Source organism: Schistocerca piceifrons, chromosome X (assembly GCF_021461385.2).
Source record: "Schistocerca piceifrons isolate TAMUIC-IGC-003096 chromosome X, iqSchPice1.1, whole genome shotgun sequence".
Lineage (NCBI taxonomy): Eukaryota > Metazoa > Arthropoda > Insecta > Orthoptera > Acrididae > Schistocerca > Schistocerca piceifrons.
Window position 1 is genome coordinate 101,670,604 of NC_060149.1, and position 22,786 is coordinate 101,693,389.

General features: G+C 40.3%; 1 protein-coding gene across 1 annotated transcript in view; it reads right to left on the reverse strand.

Annotated features, from left to right (window-relative positions):
• Positions 1-22,786, reverse strand: part of LOC124721841 (protein ERGIC-53) — a 99,790-nt gene that overhangs the window by 17,873 nt on the left and 59,131 nt on the right. Inside the window, exons 8-9 of the mRNA XM_047246971.1 lie at positions 22,575-22,780; positions 22,237-22,351 (exon numbers count right to left, since the gene is read on the reverse strand). Coding sequence (XP_047102927.1) covers positions 22,237-22,351; positions 22,575-22,780 — 321 coding nt within the window. The remainder of the gene's footprint in view (positions 1-22,236; positions 22,352-22,574; positions 22,781-22,786) is intronic.

Below are 22,786 nucleotides of genomic sequence, written 5' to 3' on the forward strand. Positions count from 1 at the left end.
ATCAGAAGTATGTTCCCGTACATTAAGTCTTTCCTTCCAGGAAAGCTACGACAAACAGAATACTAACAGAACTGCAAGTATTACATCAGCCAATAAAGATAGAACTGCACTTAACATTTGTTGATTCAAATGATATCTGTAGACAGATGAGAGCAATAAAGTCACTAATTCTACAACTCACATGAAGTGGAAATAAGCTACAAGCATTAAAAAAGGTTTTCTATTAATACATGCTGAACTTAACAGTATAACTATGATTCAGATCCTAGGCCCACAATCTGAAGTGTTATAAATAACCATGCATTAAATTGATGAGTTACACCAGCTCACAACGTGTGCTTATCATCCACATATCTCATACAGTATTCAATTCTAAAGCTGAGGAGCTCGTTATGTATGAATAACTGTTCAATGTTGTTTGTGACAATTACACAGAGTAAGGGACTGAGAGCAAGTACTTCTTATGAGCCACATATGGCAGTATTTTCTGTAACTGATCCTGTGAGCCAGTCATGCTAAACGCTCAGTTAACAGAGGGGGACTGATAACACTAGCCATTTTTCAATTGAGATGTATCAAATGTTTTTGTGAAATGTCATCTCTTAGTTTGAAACACATTGGACATGAAGCAGTACCAGCATACAACTGACAATAATGGCAATAGCTTCTAATCTTTTTGGACATTATATTTCCTCAAGAAGTATTACTGGATGAACAAAAGAAATTGAAAGTTCCATATTCTACATCAGTCATGACCAAACAAAGTAAGTCGTTTCTAAACTATTAGATTACTCATGATTAAGATGAGTATAAACACAGAAAAGATTGGTTATCTTCTGCTCAAAAGGAAGACCTGTATTCAGTCTGTTTACAGAAACAAGGTGAAGATTTTGCCCCTAAGGATTTGAGTTCAATATACATCTGCATAATCAGTGATGTCAATGAGATTCTGCAACCACAAAACATATTTGCATACATTGCCTTAGACAAAAATGAAAGAAAAAATGACACAGAGAGAACGACATAATTGATAAAGCTGCATACATATCATACAATAGGCAGTTTCAACTTGCACTTCATACAGTGAAACCTATTTGCACATGGGAACACCTGAATTCCTGTTAAACAAACAACTGCCATTAATGCCATTTACAAACTGTGCTCCGAACAATAACATCCCCTGTCGCAAATAAATTCAAGTCATTCAACATGCTACAAATCAATGCTGGTGTTTTTACTGTTGAGGATTTTCTTGTACTATTCTACAATTGAGTTACCACAGGTAGATTTACCAAACGGAATAAAGATCCCTGTGCGCTAGATCAACATACTTCCGGAAGAGTTTTGGTAAACAAGGGTAAAAAAAAATATATTTTCCAATCATTCATAATTTCTGGAAGCACAGTGAATTAAAGCAGCCCACTTCTGATTTGTTTTTATGTCTTCCTTCAATCTGACTTGGTGGGGATCCTTAACACTCAAGAAGAACTCAGAAATAGATTGCACTAGTATTCTACACTCCTGGAAATGGAAAAAAGAACACATTGACACCGGTGTGTCAGACCCACCATACTTGCTCCGGACACTGCGAGAGGGCTGTACAAGCAATGATCACACGCACGGCACAGCGGACACACCAGGAACCGCGGTGTTGGCCGTCGAATGGCGCTAGCTGCGCAGCATTTGTGCACCACTGCCGTCAGTGTCAGCCAGTTTGCCGTGGCATACGGAGCTCCATCGCAGTCTTTAACACTGGTAGCATGCCGCGACAGCGTGGACGTGAACCGTATGTGCAGTTGACGGACTTTGAGCGAGGGCGTATAGTGGGCATGCGGGAGGCCGGGTGGACGTACCGCCGAATTGCTCAACACGTGGGGCGTGAGGTCTCCACAGTACATCGATGTTGTCGCCAGTGGTCGGCGGAAGGTGCACGTGCCCGTCGACCTGGGACCGGACCGCAGCGACGCACGGATGCACGCCAAGACCGTAGGATCATACGCAGTGCCGTAGGGGACCGCACCGCCACTTCCCAGCAAATTAGGGACACTGTTGCTCCTGGGGTATCGGCGAGGACCATTCGCAACCGTCTCCATGAAGCTGAGCTACGGTCCCGCACACCGTTAGGCCGTCTTCCGCTCACGCCCCAACATCGTGCAGCCCGCCTCCAGTGGTGTCGTGACAGGCGTGAATGGAGGGACGAATGGAGACGTGTCGTCTTCAGCGATGAGAGTCGCTTCTGCCTTGGTGCCAATGATGGTCGTATGCGTGTTTGGCGCCGTGCAGGTGAGCGCCACAATCAGGACTGCATACGACCGAGGCACACAGGGCCAACACCCGGCATCATGGTGTGGGGAGCGATCTCCTACACTGGCCGTACACCACTGGTGATCGTCGAGGGGACACTGAATAGTGCACGGTACATCCAAACCGTCATCGAACCCATCGTTCTACCATTCCTAGACCGGAAAGGGAACTTGCTGTTCCAACAGGACAATGCACGTCCGCATGTATCCCGTGCCACCCAACGTGCTCTAGAAGGTGTAAGTCAACTACCCTGGCCAGCAAGATCTCCGGATCTGTCCCCCATTGAGCATGTTTGGGACTGGATGAAGCGTCGTCTCACGCGGTCTGCACGTCCAGCACGAACGCTGGTCCAACTGAGGCGCCAGGTGGAAATGGCATGGCAAGCCGTTCCACAGGACTACATCCAGCATCTCTACGATCGTCTCCATGGGAGAATAGTAGCCTGCATTGCTGCGAAAGGTGGATATACACTGTACTAGTGCCGACATTGTGCATGCTCTGTTGCCTGTGTCTATGTGCCTGTGGTTCTGTCAGTGTGATCATGTGATGTATCTGACCCCAGGAATGTGTCAATAAAGCTTCCCCTTCCTGGGACAATGAATTCACGGTGTTCTTATTTCAATTTCCAGGAGTGTATATGCAGTCTCTTTTACAGATGAACTACACTTCCCCAAAATTCTCCCAATTAAACCAGGTCAATCATTTGCCTTCCCTACCACAATCTTCACACGCTAGTTCCATTTCATATTGCTTTACAGTATTATGACCAGATATTTAAATGATAACACTGTGTCAAGCAGGACACAACTAATGCTGTATCTGAACATTACAGGTTTGTTTTTCCTACTCATGTGCATTAGCTTATATTTTTCTACATGTACAGCTACCTTCCATTCATCACACCAACTAGAAATTTTGTCGGAGTGATCTCTTATCCTTCTAGTCACTCAATGACGACACCTTCCCATACACAACAGCATAATCATCAAACACCACAGATTGCTGCTGACCCTGGTTGCCAAGTAATTTATGTACACGGAAAATAATAGTGCCTATCACACTTCCCTGGGGCACTCCTGATGTACCCCTGTCTCTGATGAACACTTGCCATGGAAGACAATGTAATGAGATCTATTACTTAAGAAGTCTTCAAGCCACTAACATATCTGGGAATCTATTCTTATGTGCTTGTACCTTTGTTAACAGTCTGCAGTGGGTCACTGTATCAAATGCTTTTCAGAAATCTAGAAATATGGAATCTGCCTATTGTATTTCATCTATAGTTTGCAGTGTATCATGTGAGAAAACAGCACACCGAGTTTCACATGAGAGATGCTTTCTATAACTGTGGTGATTTGTAGATGCAAGCTTCTCGGTCTCAAGAAAATTTATTATATTCGGACTGAGAATATGTTCCAGAACTCAGCAGCAAACTGATGTTAAGGATATTAGACTGTAATTTTGCAGATCCATTCCTTCACTCTTATACACAGGAGTCACCTGCACTTTTTTTTCCACTTGATTGGGATTTTGCACTGCGCAAGAGATTCATGATAAATGCAAGCTAAGTAAGGGGGCCAATGCCATATAGTACTCTTTAAAAAACTGAATTGGGATTCCATCTAGACCTGGCAACTTATTTGTTTTCAACTCTTCCAGTTGTTCCTCTACACCAAGGATGTTTGTTACTATGACATCCTTATGGGAGTCAGTTCGATGGACAAATGATGGAATACTACTGTGATTCTCCTGCATGATCATCATCTTAACTGCAAAATTTAAAATTTCAGCTTTCATTCTGCTGTCACACTGGATGGGTCCACGAGTGACTGTATTAGCAATTTCACATAGGACCTGAATTTCCTCGGGTTCTTGGCCAGATCTTTTGCTGTAATATGACTGGTAACTGGTGTATGCTTTGCGCATCTTTTTTACACACGCACAAATCTCTACTGATGTTTGCCTGCCGCCATTTGCATGTTCTCTTATGAACCGACAGTGCAACAGCCTCTGTTTCCTCAGAATTTTCCCAATTTTGTTGTTTAACCATGGTTGCTATTTTCCGACCTTAATCCACTTACTAGGCATGTACTTCTCCAGACCACGATTTAAACTTTCCCCATAATTCTTCTACGTCAATCTTACTAAAACTATATGTCAATTTACTGTATGTTAGATGCTAACAACTATATTTGTTCTTCCTAGTTTTCTTGATCAATTTGTTAACTTTCATTATAGTAGTCGCTGTGATGATATCTGATATCATAATCACTAATCCCTGGATCTATACTGTCATTGTCTACAAACCTGGCCTGCTTGTACGTACAAGGCCTACGACATTCCCATTGCATATGGACTGCCGAACAAGATGCTGAAGACAGTTTTTGGGTATCTGTGTTAAGAAGTACTTTACAAGACTATCTATACTCGACAGGTTAAAGTCATCTCCAACTAATCCAGCATGATCTGGATATTTACGGGCTACTGACCGTATACTTTCTTTGAATGACACTAGGACTGTCACAGCAGAATCAGGCAGCTGGTAAAATCATCCAAAAATTAAGAGGACCAGGAATCAAAAATCTGTTGAAATAATCATTTCTTTTTATTTTGTTAAGTTACATGCCGGTCCTTCCTGAATCATAATATGTACAATTCATGTATTAGATTAGATTAGTACTTGTTCCATAGATCATGAATACAACACTTCGTAATGATGTGGAACGTGTCAGGTTAATAAAAGGTGTCTATACAAGATATTACATTACACAAAATCTCTACCTCTTTAAATAAGTGTCTGCAGGATGATCTTGGATGAGCTCCAGCAAATATTCTGATTACACACTTTTGTGCAATGAACACTCTTTTACTCAATGATGAGTTACCCCAGAATATGATGCCATACGAAAGCAGAGAATGAAAATAGGCATGGTAAGCTAATTTACTGAGATGCGTATCGCCAAAATTTGCAATGACCCTAATAGCATAAGTAGCTGAACTCAAACATTTCAACAGATCTTCAGTGTGTTTTTTCCAGTTCAACCCCTCATCAATGCATACACCTAGAAAATTTGAATATTCTACCTTAGCTACCAATTTCTGATCGAAGTCCATATTTATTAATGGTGTCATTCCCTTTACTGTGTGGGACTGTATATACTGTGTTTTGTCAAAGTTTAACGAGAGCTCATTTGCAGAGAACAACTTAATGATTTTCTGAAAAACGTCATCTACAATTTCACCCATTAATTCTTGTCTGCTGGGTGTGATAGCTATACTTGTATGTTTGGCGCATTTTAATTGTGGGGAAAAAAAGCATTTTCTATACAATGACGCACACTCCCTCCTGTCTGCTGTCAAATGAGCCGTTTATTTAGCTGCAAGAGACTTTTTGTCTTGATTCTATTTATTCTTTGACCATTACTTTGCAAGTTTGTCAGCTTGGTGGTGAGTGAATGGAGTGTTTGTAACAGTTTAACATTAGTTTAAGTGTTCTGTTTTGATTTTACTCATAGTCATTTGAAACAATACTTAATTTTAGGAAGTAATTTTGTTGTGTTGATAGTTATATTCTATCCATGCAAATTGTAAATAATGGCAGGATAAGCAATTTTAACAGTAGGAATAAGTTTGACGGTAATAGTGGACCCCTGTCATTCTCCCTGTCCAAAGGGTCCTGACTCGACATGGTGTAAGTATCAGAGAGCTAGTGTAACTGGTGATGAGTATAGACCTAACCATCCCTTAACAATGTCAACAACATATGTTAAAAACCTATTTGTAGGTAATTCCCAATGAAAGTTTCAGTAACTGTGTGCGGAAATGCCTTCCTAAAACAATATTTTCAGGCATCAAAATCCTAAAAACTTGTGTTGCGAACGCAGTATTGTGTTTCAATTATGGGTCAGACAGCAGGCTGAAAGTTTTCAGTGCAATGAGCAGAGAACCTAGGATGAACATGGAGAATGTGCTTCTGTCAACTGACCAGCTGAGCATGCGAGAGGCTGAGAAATATGCCCTACAAATGGCAAGAGAGGCCAGAACTGAAAAGAGGGTCTCCAACCACAAGGTGGGGATACAGGAACCCGCAATTATGACAACTACAGGGCTGGTGAGTTTCAGCTTCGAATGCAGGTTGAATAGGTTGCATCAAAAACTTCAAATGCATTTTCCTGAAAGTATGAAAGTTTTAGCTTTAGGTATAATTCTCTCTGAAACTTATAAATCTATATCAATGAAACTTGGAACATAGATCAATTATTTCACTTTCATTACAATGTACTAGAATTATGGCAATTAAATAAAAGGTTTGACAAACATTTAGTTTTCTTTTTTCAAATGCCAATCTTTTAGGTCATATCTTTTCTATAATCTTTACAGTGATAACAATGCTACTGTTGTAAGTAACACACTTTCAAGAAAATATAACAAATTATACATGTTACAAATTTGTTTTGATATGAGCAAATAATTTTTGAGGGAAGTGTACCAACATTAGCTGGATCAACAATAGGAAATTCGCTCACAACTGGTTTCCCTTAACTTGGTTTCACCTAGATCCCTTATATATGACCAGATAACTTCACTGTCACACTCAACTTGGACCTCAATAGTGAGAATATTTTTGTCATCTTTAATAAACACTCCCCCCTACTATGGTATCTAATCTGTCTTTCTGATATATGCTCCATGACTTGCTAAATATCTCAGCACTTTCTGCTTCAGGTTTCACATAGCTCTTGGTCCCAAGAATAATTTGAGTGTGAGAACTTTCCTGAAGGGCAGCAAATTCAGGGATTTTGTTACAAATACTTGGACAATTTACTGATAAAATTCTGAAAGTCAAAGTGCCTTTACTTTGAATGTGGTCTAATTTCGCTATCTGCGTATCAAGTGACGAGTCTTCATTAGAGTACTTCAAACTAATAATAATAATAATAATAATAATAATAATAATAATAATAATGAGCGTACGGCATTGGTGGTCGGGAGACCCCTCGCAGGGCGGTTCGGCCACCACTCCACAAGTTCTTTAACGCCACTTCGGCGACTTGCGAGTGAATGAGGATGAAATGATGATGAAAGACACACAACACAGTAATCTCGAGGCAAAGAAAATCCCTGACCCCGCCGGGAATCGAATCCGGGACCCTGTGCGTGGGAAGCGAGAACACTACTGCAAGACCACAAGCCGCAGACTACTTCATACTGTTGCCTTTAAAAAAAATATATATAAAAAAGTGCACTTCATATGTACTCCACTACCCTAGTAGCTGCTTCCTTTATGTACTGCACACGTGGGCTATCAAGGGCAGTCCTCCACTTCATAATGTAGCTCCAGAAATCTGCTACCAAGACCCCCCAAGATTTGATGAAGCCATTGGTTGAGACCCCTCCACTTGGCTCCATATCACAGGACCCATATCAACTCCGGGAACAATGCTGCAAATTCCAATCCCTACTTGCGTCCCACATGCGAGGCCAGATGTCTTCGTCGCTTCCGTCAGCCACTTGTATGAACTGAGGGCGACCTCAGAACCCATGTGACAGGGGTCGTCTGTGATGACTTGAGCCCAACTTGCAGATGACCGCACTCTGCACACTTGATACCCACAAGCAAGGCTGCCTCCATATCTCAGATGAGGCTACCAGGCAGGCACACCAAGTGCACATTGGCTTTCTTTTCAGCCCTGAATGCTATCTCCCTAAGGCGCTCCATAACACACCTAACTCTGGAGCTCTCAATAACTAACAAACCTTTGGCCACATGTGCCTGCTCGGACCCTGCTGCTCACTCACAGGGAGCATAGGCAAAGCCAGACAGCCAGCCTCCACATTGGCCCTCTGCTTCGAGTGACACAAACACATTACCACCCACCATTCCCCTGGTATAAGGACGGATCCACCGCTTTGATTACACTTTGACGTGGCTCGGAGGCAGAGCCAATGAGTGAAACAAACAGCACCTGAGATGTCCCATGCACTGCACGAGATTCTCTGCTGCACCCTGAGGCAGCAGGCTGAAGGTGGCCGACTGTAGCCAAAAGCACCTTCAGCTGTTTGCGAATGCATTCCTTTTTAACTTCATTTCGGCCGTTTTCTAAAAGTGTCAGTCTGATTGGAACACCAAAGATAATTTTCTTCACTTTCTAACCCACCAATAATAGCAAAACCTTCTGTGGAAGAGCTCATGGATGTGTCAGGATCAGAACAATACATGCTCGAGTGTTTCCTCACCCTGCAGCAACCACGGACAAACGGCTAGCCACCACAGGCCCTCATACAACCAGGTGAACGTGACGCATGTTGGGCTTGTTTCTGCTCTCACTCTGGTAAGCTTAAAATTATTTCTTATTGTAGTTTTATATTCCACATGAAATAACTTCAATAAACAAAGTGAACACTGTAGTTATTCAACATGTGTAGGTTACTATGAGTATATATTAGTTATTTTCTTATTCCACGTCTTAAGATTTGCCTTGCAGTTACAAACTGGATTTTGTATACTTGAATCCTGTGAATATTGTTTAAGGATTATACAATAGAGTTGCAAGTGGGATAGATCTAACATTTGTGACACTTTGATCATTTTCAGTTTGATTGAGTGGTAAATGCAGTGGAGGCAACTTGAAACATATGTGTCGTGCATGCTATCAATAAGTCATACTAGAAAAGTAACTATATTATGAAAAGGATAGTTGCTACTCACCATATAGCAGAGATGCTGAGTTGCAGATAAGCACAACAAAAGGCTCTCCCAAAACACGCTTTCGGCCAACAAGGCCTCTGTCAAATCAAAAATAGATGACACACACACACAAATGGTGCGTACAAAGAAAGATTGTTGGTAAGACACTGTGTTGGCTCTGGTTTCTCAAATTTTCTTGTCATGGGCATCATATGAAATATATGTGGGAGGAAGTAATCTGTTGTCAAACTCTGCCCAGAAAGTGATCTCTCATAATTTCAACAGTAAATCTCTCTGTAGTGCACAACTCCTCTCATGTAATGTCTGCCAATAGTGTGTTTAGCACCTCAGTAACACTTTTGCACTGATTAAATGATCCTGTGATGAAATGTATCACTCTTCATTGGATCTTCCGCATTTCTTCTATCGTTCTTACCTAGTAAGGATCCCATATTGATGAACAATACTCCAGATTCAGTCCACTCCTTTATGGATGAGTTACATTTCCTCAAGACTCTTCCTCTGGATCTGTTTGGCATCTGCTTTTCCTACTATTTATTTTATGTGGTCTTCCCACTTACGATTGCTCTGGATAGCTACTCTCCGATATTTTACAGTAGGTACTGTTTCCTGCAGCTTCTCGTCAACACTGTACTTTTACAGTAGTGGCTTTCTTTTCTTGTGTATGGGCAATATGTTACATTTATTTACATCCAGGGTGTAAGGGTACAGTACCCTTACATGGTATCGATCATGCACTATGCAGCGATCATAAAATAAAGCAGTCAACAATGTGCAAGTGGGTGAGCGAGAGTCTAGTAGTGTTGGAGACCGTGAGTGGAAGTCGGGTGTGCGAGAGGCTAGAGACAGTTGCTCGGTAACGAGGCTGGAGATTAGTGGCAAAATGTAGGTGTAATGGCACACATCCTTTGATTTCTGTTGAGTGTTTATGAATTTTGGTTTATGAAAGGGTGTTTTAATTAATAAAATCCAGTATTTGTGAAAGGAGATGTTATCATTTAGTAGTTCCTCTTAGATTTCACAAGAACAGAAGGGCACGACAATGAGTTTCATGAAAAGGAGCTATTACCTAATTATGCTAAATTAGTTAAATATAAGTTCATCTTCAGAGTATGCGAACAATAAAGTTCGGTGCAAAACTGGGGGGAGGTTATAACGGCCAACTGCCAGAGCCTGCAGATCATTCTGCAATTTTTGATACTGTCTTCCGACATTGCTACTTTATTATAGACAACCGTGTCATCAGTGAACAGTCTTCAAAAGCATCTGACACTTTCTAGTAGATAATTTATATACATTGCGAACAGTAAAGATAGTGTCCCATTTCCTTGGGGTACTCCAGTAATTACCTTCACACCTGTCGATTTTGTTCTGGTAAGAGCAAAGTATTGAATCCAGTTGCAAATCTAGTCCAATACTCAATGATCTCCTTTTTCCACCACACAACAATGTCAAATGCCTTCCTGAAGTCAAGGAACATGGCATCAACTTTAGCACCATTAACTACAGCACTATGGATCTCACGGAGGAACAGAGCAAGCTGAGTTTTGCACGATTTTTACTCTCCAAAAAGTCCTAATTCTTGAGCATAAAACATGTTCCATAATTCTGCAACAGACTGACATAAAAAATATAGGTTTACAATTGTATGCATGTGTCTAACACTCCTTCTTGAAACCAGAAATGATGTGCACTGTTTTCCCCAGTCACTAGATACCCTTCATTGCTCCAGCAATCTACGACGAACTGCTGCTAGAAGGGGAGCAAGTTCTTATGTGCACTGTTTTCCCCAGTCACTAGATACCCTTCATTGCTCCAGCAATCGACGACGAACTGCTGCTAGAAGGGGAGCAAGTTCTTTCAGACAATCTCTGTAGAATCTTACAGGTATTTCATCTGGTGCCAATGCCTTCCACTACTAAGTGATTGTATTTGTTTTTCTACTTCACAATTGGCTACCTCACTATCTACCATTTTGAAATTCATATGATGATTGAAAGGAGGGACTGTGTTATGATCTTTCATGGTGAAACAAATTTCTGAAGACAAAATCCAGTATTTCGGTCTTTTATCAATTATCTTCCATTTTGGTGCCAGTACGGTCTCCAAGTGAATGAATAGACGATTTCTAACTGCTTACCGATTTTACAGAAGCTACCAAGTTTTTACTAAGATTGGTTGACCAAGTTTTACTTTCTAAGTCATCTAAGTCATTGAACACTTCTCTCATTGTTATCCTTATGCTCATTTTCGTGCTGTCCAGCTTTTGTTTGTCAGCAAGGTTTTGACTTCTCTTTAATATGAAGAGAAGCTATCTGTGTTTACAAAGTAGTTTCCTAACACGGCTATTAAACCTTGGTGGGTTTTTCCCATACCACAAGACCTTGCTTGGAACATACTTGCCAAAGGCATATTGGACAGCACTTTTGAATTTTTTCCATTTGTGCTCCACATTGTCATCCTTATCAATGAATGTTTGATGCTGACTACTCAGATACTCTGCAACTTCTAGCTTGTCATGCTTGCTCAGCAAAAATATCTTCCTACCATTATTTAATGTTCCTTGCAAAACCTGTAGTCATAATTGCTGTCAGAGTCTTGTCATCACCTATCCCTTCCTCTACATTAACTGATTTGGTAAGTTCATGTCTGTTTGTTGCTATGAGGTCTTAAGTGTTACCTTCCTGAGTTGGTTCTTTAACTATCTGCCAAGTTATTTTTGAACAAGTCATTCAGAATAATGTCACACGAATCCCTATCTCTGGCATCAGTTTTGATAGCACGACTCACTCAATCTATACCTGGCAAGTTGAATACACCTCCCATTACAACAGAGTAATCAAGAAAATAATTAACGATATTCTGGAAGTTCTCTCTGATCTGTTCTATTACTACAACCCCTGACCCACATCATCTATGGACACATCCAATTACCATTTTTGACTGACCTTTGATGCTCAACTTCAGCCAGATTAATTCACATTTGGGATCCCCGATAATCTCACTAGATATTGAGTTCTTAACTGCAATAAATATGCTGCCACCACTGGCCACTAATCTATCCTTACAATAAATATTCCAATCTAAATTTAGAATTTCATTGCTATACGCTTCCTGTTACAACCAATTTCCTGTTCCTAATAATATCTGGGCATTATAACTTTCAAAGAGAGATTCTGGGACCTTCCCTTGGATGCTCCTGCAGTTTACTATATCATACTAAACTTTTATCTACCCAATATATGAGGACAAGCATTCTCTGAGAACCTTGTGGTTGACGCAACTTTTGATTTTGGCAGGCCATTTGTCTATGATCCCAAGGGAGGGGGGTTCTGTAACTTACCTCAAAACCCACGCGGCAGGTATCACTGATGCCAATAAGTGCTATTACTTGCAGCCGGTTGAACCTAGTACACTTGACAGCTACTGACAGGACCTTCTCCATGTCACAGACAAGACCCTTCCAGCAAACACACCAAGTGAACACTGCCATTCTTTCACGCACTGCAAGCTATTTCCCTGGGGGCTCTATTACCTGTTTAATGTTGGAGCTCCCAATGACTAGCATACCCAACCTCTGCAACTGTCCAGACTGGGCAGGAAAATCTGCTGCTGTCACAACAGGAGAGGCGTACCATGATGGTTCACAAGTATTATTAAGACTGGCTAGCGCCTTGTACTGGTTACTAGTGTGTAATGAGCCAGCAGTATGTTCCCCCTTCCACCTTCACCCTAGTGACACAGGAACCCACCACCCACTCTCCAGTGACAACGGACTGGTCAAACGTTGCACATCAGATGACACAGTAACACCTATGTCACTAAAGGATCCCAATGGCACCAAAGGCGTTGCAGGTCTCTTCACCAGCACACCGATGTCACAACAGCTTTGAGCATTAGCCAGAAGCCTGTTGATCAGGGCCAACGGAGCTTCCAGTTGTTTACAGACAGCAGCCAATTCTCATTGCCTCCACTCATAACAAGTTAATAAAAAAGGGGGGGGGGGACAAAGCAGGCAAGATTAACTTAGAAAGTACTATCACACCCTGCAGCCAAGAAAATAAATGGCAATATGGAGATTTGGACATATGCAAAGAAAGATAGTTTTGGCATGGGGGTTTTTTAACTTTCAGAAGTCTTGATAATTGACATATGTGATGAACGGTGACAATTTAACCTTTGTGCTACTTTTGCATTCTATAGGAATGGTTGAGAAGTTGGGTGTATGAGTACTGCACACTGTAATTCCAAAATGGGGGAAGGAGGTTGACTATCATTGCATTTTTCTATGAATGTCATCATTTTGCTCATCTAACAGCTCTCCGAGTCCTATGCAATATTGTTACTTGTGACGAGTTGTGATTCCTCTCCATTAACTTCTTAAGGAGAAATTAATAGCTGGGCCCTAACAAAAGGCATATCCTTGAGCAAAGGGTAGTGTGAACAGATTATATTTTGCATATGGTGGCACAACAAGGGTCTTGTGCACAACATACTGCTTCCCGAGAGTGTGTCCATCAGAGCTGGCATTTGTTGTCCACAACTAAGAAACCTTTTGGATGCAATATAAGAAAACGGCCAACAAAAGTGCATGAAATGTTGCTTGTTAAACGGCCATCAAGAAAATTCCTTTCTGGACGAAAATGCACTTCCAACCTGGCCTGATGATATCTTTAACTCTGAAGAGTAGGTTCCTATAGACTTGATATTGGTAAACTACCCGAGCACTGTCAGATTGTTTTAGTCAATGTTAGAGTATATACTACAGAGACCTACTTGTTCAGAGTTAAGGGTGTCATCAGGCCAGGTTTGAAGTACATTTCATCTGGAAAGAAATTTTCATGATGGGTGTTCAAGAAGGAGTGGAAAAAAAGAACACCTGAGGGCACAACATCAAAAGAGTAAGTGTGCAAGTGAATGACTTCCCTGAATAATTTAGTTTGTGAGATCAGCAGAATGTGTTACAATGTAGGAGCAATACGTGACGGTTTTGTGGGCTGTTTTTCTTACACTGGAACTGAAAGGGGTCTCAGATGTTGGCAACAAATGCTAGCTGCGATGAACACACACCTGGGGAGGAGTTTGTAGTGCATAACACTTTTTGTACCACCAGATGCAAAATATTATCTTTTCACACTGCCCTTTGGTCAAGATGTCTTGTTATTAACACCACTGGACTGGAAGTAGATAGAAACATGCAGTTTGTTTTAAAATACATTTGCACTTGTGAATGCGTAATATAAATGGTAGCAATGTGCGGGACACTGAACTCTAGCGGCAGCAGTGAGAGAAACTTTTTGATACTTAAAATGGTGACATTTTCATTACAAAAACAGCAAGTAATCTTTTGTTGTCTACATTTGCGTGGTGCGACATCAATCTAAATTCATCGTCTGTTGAATCACACAGGTGACGACTGTCACGGACATGTCTAATGTGCGTTCATGGGTGCGACAGTTGAAAGAAGGTAGAACACCATGTGACAAACTATGGCCATTTTGGTCTCGCAAAAGGCAGTCTGATGACACAATCAAGAGAGTGGGGAAAGTTGCTTTGGAGGATCGCCGAATGAGTGTGGAACACATCGCCTCAAAAGTTGGTATTTCCATGGGATCTGTGCACAAATGCTCATGGACAACCACAAGGCTGCACTTGTGGCATGTTGCCTGGCAATACTGACATGCGATGACAGCATGAATGTGACTTTTCATTAACTGACAATGCACGAGTCATAGATGTCATCTTTCAATCCTGAAACAGAATGCCAGTAACCTAAACGGAAGCACACCTACTCAGCGCCACCAAAAAATTTCTGGTAAGTACCACTGCTGGAAAAATAATGGCGTAATGGTGGGCATGTCGTACGACAGATATAGTGTAATACTCCAATTATTGAAACTTCCTGCTTTGAAGTTGGTTTCCTTCAATCACAGTGCTTATCATCATGCCCAAAATGTTCACCATTGCCTAACTGTCACAAGAATTAGTTACTTCCAGTTCCTTGTCTGACTTTCTTCCTTGATATGTTTGTATCCCAAATTCTGGTTCTGGGCCTTTTATTTCATATTTCATCATAAACGATAACTGCACGCGCACACGTTTCATACATAGTTCCAACTGAATATTACTGGATCCTGCAACAAGATATGTGATTCAGCACCTTTTATACAGTTTTGTAACTGCAGATACTGGTTTACATTACATAAGCTTTGCACGACATTACGTGAAGCTAAGTTTTTGAAGGCTGTCCATTATTACAGCTGGGACACCAGTATCATAGATATTCAAATGCAATGGCATAGCTTAGTGGTTAGTGGACAAGGGCTGTTCAAAAAGTAAGGTGACTTTTCAAATTCGCGGGCAACATACATTCGATTATAGATTTTTTTTTTATTTTTTTATTTTTTTTGTTATGTTAGTAAACATGTCCTGAACATGTTCACAGTTTCAAGTGAACAGGATACTTCGTTTCTTTTTGACAGATAGAAACGTTAGACATGTTTTCGTATGCTCAGCGATTTTTGATTATAAAAAAATTGAGCAAAGAACTTGCATCAAATTTTGTGTGAAAAATAGAACCAAGTGCTATAAAACACTTGAAATTTTGACAGTGGCATACAGTGAGTCTGCTCTAAGGGGGAAAAAAAAAAAAATTTACAAATGGTAAAAGCTCTTCCAAGATGGCTGAGAAGATGCCAACGACAAACCTCCCTCTGGACGCCCCAGCACAACAACAGATGATAATATTTAAGCTGTGAAGAAAATTGTTTTGGAAAATTGTCGAATTACCATACGGGAAGTTGCTGAGGTTATCGGTTGGCTTGTGTCATGTTTTGGGCACGAGACGTGTGTCAATGAAGTTTGTTCTGAAACTTCTCAATTTCGATCAGAAGAACTGTTGCACGAGTATCACTCAGGAGCTCTTGAATGATGTCAATGATGATCCTGATTTGCTCAAAAGGGTCATAACTGGTGAAGAAACATGGGTTTACAGTTATGATGTCGAAATCAAAGCCCAATCGTCCCAATGGAAGCATCGCGAAGAGCCAAGACCGAAATAAAGCACGCCAAGTTTGATCGAATGTCAAAGTTTTGCTCACTTTTTTTCCCCCTCCAGTTACTGTGGCATAGTGGATCATGAATTTTTGTCTCAAGGTTGTACGGCCAATAGAGAGTATTAACTTGACGTTACAAACTATTTGCAAGAAGTAACAGGCAAAAAAGTCCGGAATTGTGGAAAAACAGTTCTTGGCTTTTGCATCACGACAATGCACCTGCTGATTCATCATTGCTTGTGAGAGACTTTTTGGCCAAAAACAACACAACAATCATGCCTCGGCAACCATATTCACCAGATTTGTCCCCCTACGATTTTTTCTTGTTCCCAAAACTGAAGAGACCTGCGAAAGGACAAAGATTTTCAACAACTGAGGAAATAAAACCTGCATTGCTGGAAGTACTCAAGGCTGTATCAAAAATTGCTTATGAGATGTGCTTCCAGGGTTGGAAGACGAGTTGTCACAAGCATATTTTATCTGAGGGGGATTACATTTAAGGGGACAGCATGAATATTGATGAATAAATAAATATTTTTTTGTAAAAATATGGAGTTACCTTACCTTTTGAACACACTTTGTATAAACTTGACATGTAGAAGATTGAAGGTTTGAATCTCGTCACATGCCGTGAACTTTATTTTACTTAATGTAAACAGTCTTTGATCATTGTTTTTATTTAATTAAGTGATTGAAAAGTATTTTTTTTTATTTCTAATATTTTCATTATCATATTGATTTTTTTTATTTGCTCTCATTTTTCTTCCTATGATTCTTCTTTCATTTGGAATTTGCTTGTGTTGCCTGTAATCTGCAACCAAGTGTCAACCAAGACTGCTAATAGGTTGGTAACACAGCATCCTGTGTAGCCAATGAGAATTATACCTCTAAAACAAAATTTTTCTGCAGAAGAAGGCTATGAAAACAAACATAATGCGAAATTTTTGTCTTGGTTTGCTTGTACAGGTTAGCCTTAAATGCTGTGGACAAAATGATTGTGATTTTAGTTCTGCAATAGACTGTTGATCACTGTCATCTCAGATGCAGTGCACATCACGAGAGTGTGGTTAGGTTAGGATATGAGTTTAAAATCTGGACAGCAAATTCGTGTGTTACAGTTCAGTCATTGGTCACTTAAAATTAGCTGTCTACAGATCAACTTCCATTTCTTTCATACCTTAAAGGGGGCCCTTCCAACATTGCTCCACATTATACATTAACAGCATTTGTTAGGAGACCTGCCATATTCATGTATGTCTATAACCGAGTGGTAGCAGGCAGCGGATGTGGTAACACTGTAGTGGCAAATGACAGATGTCAACTATCAAGTAATTTTAATCAGACTATACTCATATTGTTCTGAAGGGCACTATGGTGGCAAGATGTTTTGAAGAACAAGCGCCTTACAGCATTGCATGAAGAACAGCCAGGAAAGGCTGCATGTGTCTTCTTTCACCAGAACGATGCATCAAAGCATTGGGCGAACATGACACTGCAGTTTCTTTGTAACAACTTTGAAATTATTTCTCATCCACCCTATGCACCTCACCTGGCTTTAAGCACTTTTGGCCATTTCCAATGATGAAAGACGCATTCAGCTACCCAGGAGGTATAGGCGGATAAGGCAAAAAAATTCCCAGACTTTTCCCGCATTTCCTGCTTAAAAATACACTTTTTCCCTGGTGACATTCCATTTTTCCCAAGAGAAAGTACATTTTTTCCAAGTTTTAAGTGACAACATACTTTCCTTCAGAGCTGTAAAAGATTTCAATTCTTTGAATATTCAAGGTTTTATTCACCGGGATAGAAGTTCCAGACACTTTAGGAAACTAAAAAAAAAAAACACGTTTTGAACAGGTCTTTGATGCATGACAACATTTACACTGCATGTTTTTGTACTATGAAATTGTAAATACAAATTGCACCAAATACAGCACAGCAGCATGCGAAGCACTTAAATAGGGACTGCAGCACGCTTTTGTCAGCCAATTACAGCTCATGTCATGTGATCTCACCAGCCACTGACAGCAGATACTCAGAGCACAAGTCATGTGATGTAGTTAGGTGATAGAAACATCAGTGTTAAGTAGCACTAACATACACACAAGAAAAGTTAATGGTTTAAAGTAATATACATACTGTATAGCTGTAACAGAAGCTATGCTTTCACATACAAGTCAAAAAGTTATTGTAGTTTTTTCCAACAATGTGGTTAGGCAGAATCCTAAGAGCACAGCTTAAATGCTGAATATTTCCGACAAGCAAGATTATAAATTTCACTGCTGTGTATCGAACTTTTTGTGGGTTACCTGCCTGAATTCATGTTCCGTCAAGTACTTACTTTTCCGTGAAATTGCTCAAGAACTCACTTAGCCTTTTTTAAGGATAATTATACTTTTGCCATTATTAGTGTATAATTTGTAATCTGTTGAAGAATTAAAATAAATATGAAGCACTAACCTTGAAACTTGATCTTTTTGGCATGTTTTATCCTTTAAAATATATTAAACACAAACGTGCCAGTAAATTTTACATAATGGCATAAATGGCTGGTCTTTTGGCACAAAAATTTTTCTAACAAGGGAACCTCCCCATCGCACCCCCCTCAGATTTAGTTATAACTTGGCACAGTGTATAGGCCTTGATAAACTGAACACAGATCAATTGAGAAAACAGGAAGAAGTTGTGTGGAACTGTGAAAAAATAAGCAAAATATACAAACTGAGTAGTCCATGGGCTACATAGGCAACATCAAGGAAAATGTGAGGTCAGAAGTGCCGTGGTCCCGTGGTAGCGTTAGCAGCTGCAGAAGGAGATGTCCTTGGTTCAAGTCTTCCTACGAGTGAAAAATTTTACTTTCTTTATTTTTGCATACTTATTATCTGTCCGCTCGTTCATTGACGTCTCTGTTCACTGTAATAAGTTTAGTGTCTGTGTTTTGCGACCGCATCGCAAAACCATGTGATTAGTAGACGAAAGGACGTGCCTCTTCAATCGGAACCGAAAACATTTTATCGCAAGGTCATAGGTCAATCGATTCCTCCACGGTAAACACATCTGATATATTCTATACGACAATGGTGACGGCACGTGCGTCACATGACAGGAATATGTTGTCGACCCACCTAACTTGTACACTTGGCGAATGGGTAAAAAGATTCTTCTACCTTCCCTGATTTAGGTTTTCTTGTGGATGTGATAATCACTCCCAAAAAAAGTGATGAAAACATAAGAGTTTGTAACATAAACTGAAAATAAAAAATTAAAGTTTTCACTCGATGGAAGATTTGAACCAAAGACCTTTCGTTCCGCAGCTGCTCATGTTACCACGAGACCACAGCGCTCTCGCGGTCCCTGTGTCCTTGATGTTGCCTATCTACCCATGAACTAATCAGTTTGTATATTTTGCTTATTTTTTCACAGTTCCACACACCTTCTTCCTGTTTTCTCAACTGATCTGTGTTCAGTTTTTCAAGGCCTATCCACTGTGCCAACTTATAACTAAATCTGAGGGGGGATGAGATGAGGAGGTTCCCTTGTAAGAAACTGGTCCTCAGTGTTAAGTTTTGAATGAGAGTCTAAGGATGTGCGATTTGAGAAATTCATCACACATGCTCACAAGTAACATAATTCATCTTGAGTAAAAAGAAATTTAGCTTTAAGTAACACTTCCCAAACCACCATCTGCAATATATTCCCATGACCTGTTAGAAATGTAAACACCTGTGATGTCACGCTCATTGAGAACAGTTTATTGTATTGCATAGTCTTCATCACAGTCATCGAAACAAGGCTCAGAAAAAGAAGCATCGAAAGCAGTTCTTTGCAATTGAAGTTTTATTTTGGTGTTATTCTCTCGTTTATGTTTTATTGCTGCAGTATTATTCTGAAGTAGTGGGCTAAAGCAAAATTCTTCATTAGATTATCAGTTCTAATCACACACAATTTGAAAAATAACTGAAAACTAAAACAATGAAAAATTCCAGGAATTCTAAAAAATTCCCACATTTTACCTGGGTTTCTCACGGGTGAAAAAATCCCTAGGTTTTTCCCGGATTTCCTGGGGCGTATACATCCTGGTTACCATACATTCTGTAGTTGTGAAACTACTGCATCAGTGATTTTCCAGTGGCCAAATTAGACTCCTAAAGAAGCATTTGCAACAGCCATGGAATCATGCTGTCAACATTGTGAAAAATAATTTAATGGCTGCGGGAAGATTATGTTGAGAAGTGACCAGTTAAACAGGTCGGGCGTGATTAATTTGCAAGGGCAAAAAATTGGAGCTGTTCTAGCGTGAATGCACCTCGTATGTCACAAATGTTGGGCCTTTTCCACTTGCGACTACTTTATAACACTAAGATTGTTGACAGGATTATTAGAAAACTACAACTGATAAAACATACTCACAGTAACTTACCATTTTATATAACTTCAAAGCGATCACTTCACCTATCGAAGTGATTTTATGCAGAAAATCTAACTACAATAACAAACAATTTTATGCATGCCAGTGTGAGAGCATAAACGTGGCCAAGATGCACCGTGACACATTCATGGGGTCAGATGGTGACATATGTCAAGTGGCTGGTGACAGCTAGTCAGTCAGCAGCTGCCGATAGCTGCTGTAGGGCGAGGAAACACTAGCATAAACTGTTCTGAACTTGGCACGACCATGAGCTCTTTCACAAAGTTTTACTATTACCGGTGGGTTAGAAAGCGAAGCAGATTATCTCTGAGGTTCCATCATACTGATGCCTTTAGCAGACAGTCAAAATGAAGTTAAAAAATAAAGGAATGAGTGGACTGGAACTCACGAAGTTGTGTGTACAATGTTTACCCCTAGATGATGAGCAGATGCAGCGTTGCAATAGAGCGAGTGGAGCACAACACTTCCCCCAGACACATCTGCACAGTGTTGCCATATCATGCAGATAATGGACTTTAATTCTAATGTGTGGCCAATTTTTGTGCTATCGAGTGCACCAATGTCACACAGTGTGGAGTTTTAACTTGGCAGTCCTTGCCAGAGACTCATTTTGTCACATTTATCCCCTCATCATGCCCAACATCCCCAGGTAACTAGGACACATTAACTCAAATTATCCAGCCACCGCTGAGGATACCATAAATTGAAGTTTTAAAAGACATGCAACTCGCAGAACCCATCTACTGTTAAGGCACTTAGGATGTTTAGTCATGAATAATAATCCGCTCCTCAAGTAGAAATGTGCCAATATGATTGGGGCGTGGGTACAACTAGGTCTCTGAAATGTTCTTGAGGGACAGTTACCATTTTGAGAACTCTCCCACTAACAAATAATAGAGTTAGTTTGTGTATAGGCACAATTGTGAACTTTATGGGTCGCATACCATGCACCTCTGTACATAGAAGTCACCTTCAATGAAATTAGTGTGGAAACATCAGGTCAATATTCCACATCCTGTTACATTAGCAAGGCTTGCTGCAACCCAGATTAATTCTGTTATCTATGCTGGTGGTCCAAAAACAAAAAGTGAGAAATGTCCTTCATTGCAGTTGTTTGTGGATGATGTTCTTATCTTTGAATACATGCCATTCTTCGAAGGCCACCCTATAACCTTGAGAAGAACTGGAATACTTTGGTGTCATATATTGCTTTGCACTGAGACTTTGTAGACCCCCATGGGAGTCCTAAGAACTGCCTCTCTCTCATGTTTTGCCTACTTAAGTGACCCTTACCGGAACTTTTTCTTGCGCATCCTTCCAGTACAATATACTCCAGTTCAGTCACTGGTTCAACACAGAATCAATTAGCAGGGAACCATGAGAATATGCAGGTGATCTACTGAATAACAAAATATGGAGTTCCTAAGATATTTGGAATAGTGGGTACCACTATTCTCTTACTGCAATTTAGCCATGCCCCTCCAGCGACTTTTTTTTATTGGGAAAGCTACAAGCAAGTAAAATATTCATGAAAATTGACCACCTCAAATCACAGATTCTATAACTCTGATACTGGAGCATAAGTGTTTTAGGATATATCAAATCGTCTGTTACTAATAAATTTCTTACATCAAATATCATTTTATAAAACTTTCCAATGCTGCCTATATCGTAGGTCAAAAAATACCATATTATGCTCATATCCTTTCTTTTTCTACAGATCCATATTTCACACTTACCTTATTTCCCGAGCAGCATTGATGATAGTATTCTGATTGGACAGGACAGCATCCACCTCATGGCGGCGGATAGTGTCAGTTATTTGTAGTGGTTGTCCCCCTGCCACCTGTCCTCCTATGAACAAACATTTAAAAATTTAATATAATTAAGACACTGGAGTGTGCTTAAGTTACAATGTATTCTCCAATTTTACAACATGATCATCAGCATCAACATGAAGTTAGAATGTTCCAGATAAGTGGAATGTTCACCCTAATTTGCTCACAAATGTAAAATGTAAGTATCAATTGTAGTGTTAATATCTAGTATTACAGGGAATGGTATCAGTGTTACTTGCCTGTTGATATACCAGAGAGAAGGCTCATAACTCTTTCCTGTCTGCCAACCACCTCATCCAGTTTTCGGCTCAGCTCATGAATCATTTCAGACATTTTGCTCTGTCCTGCAAATATCTGTCTCAATTCCCGTTGGCTATCAGATTCAAACCACTCATCAGAGAATTGATCACGGTCCTTGACTGCATCAGGGTGCTCACGGCGATACCTGGAA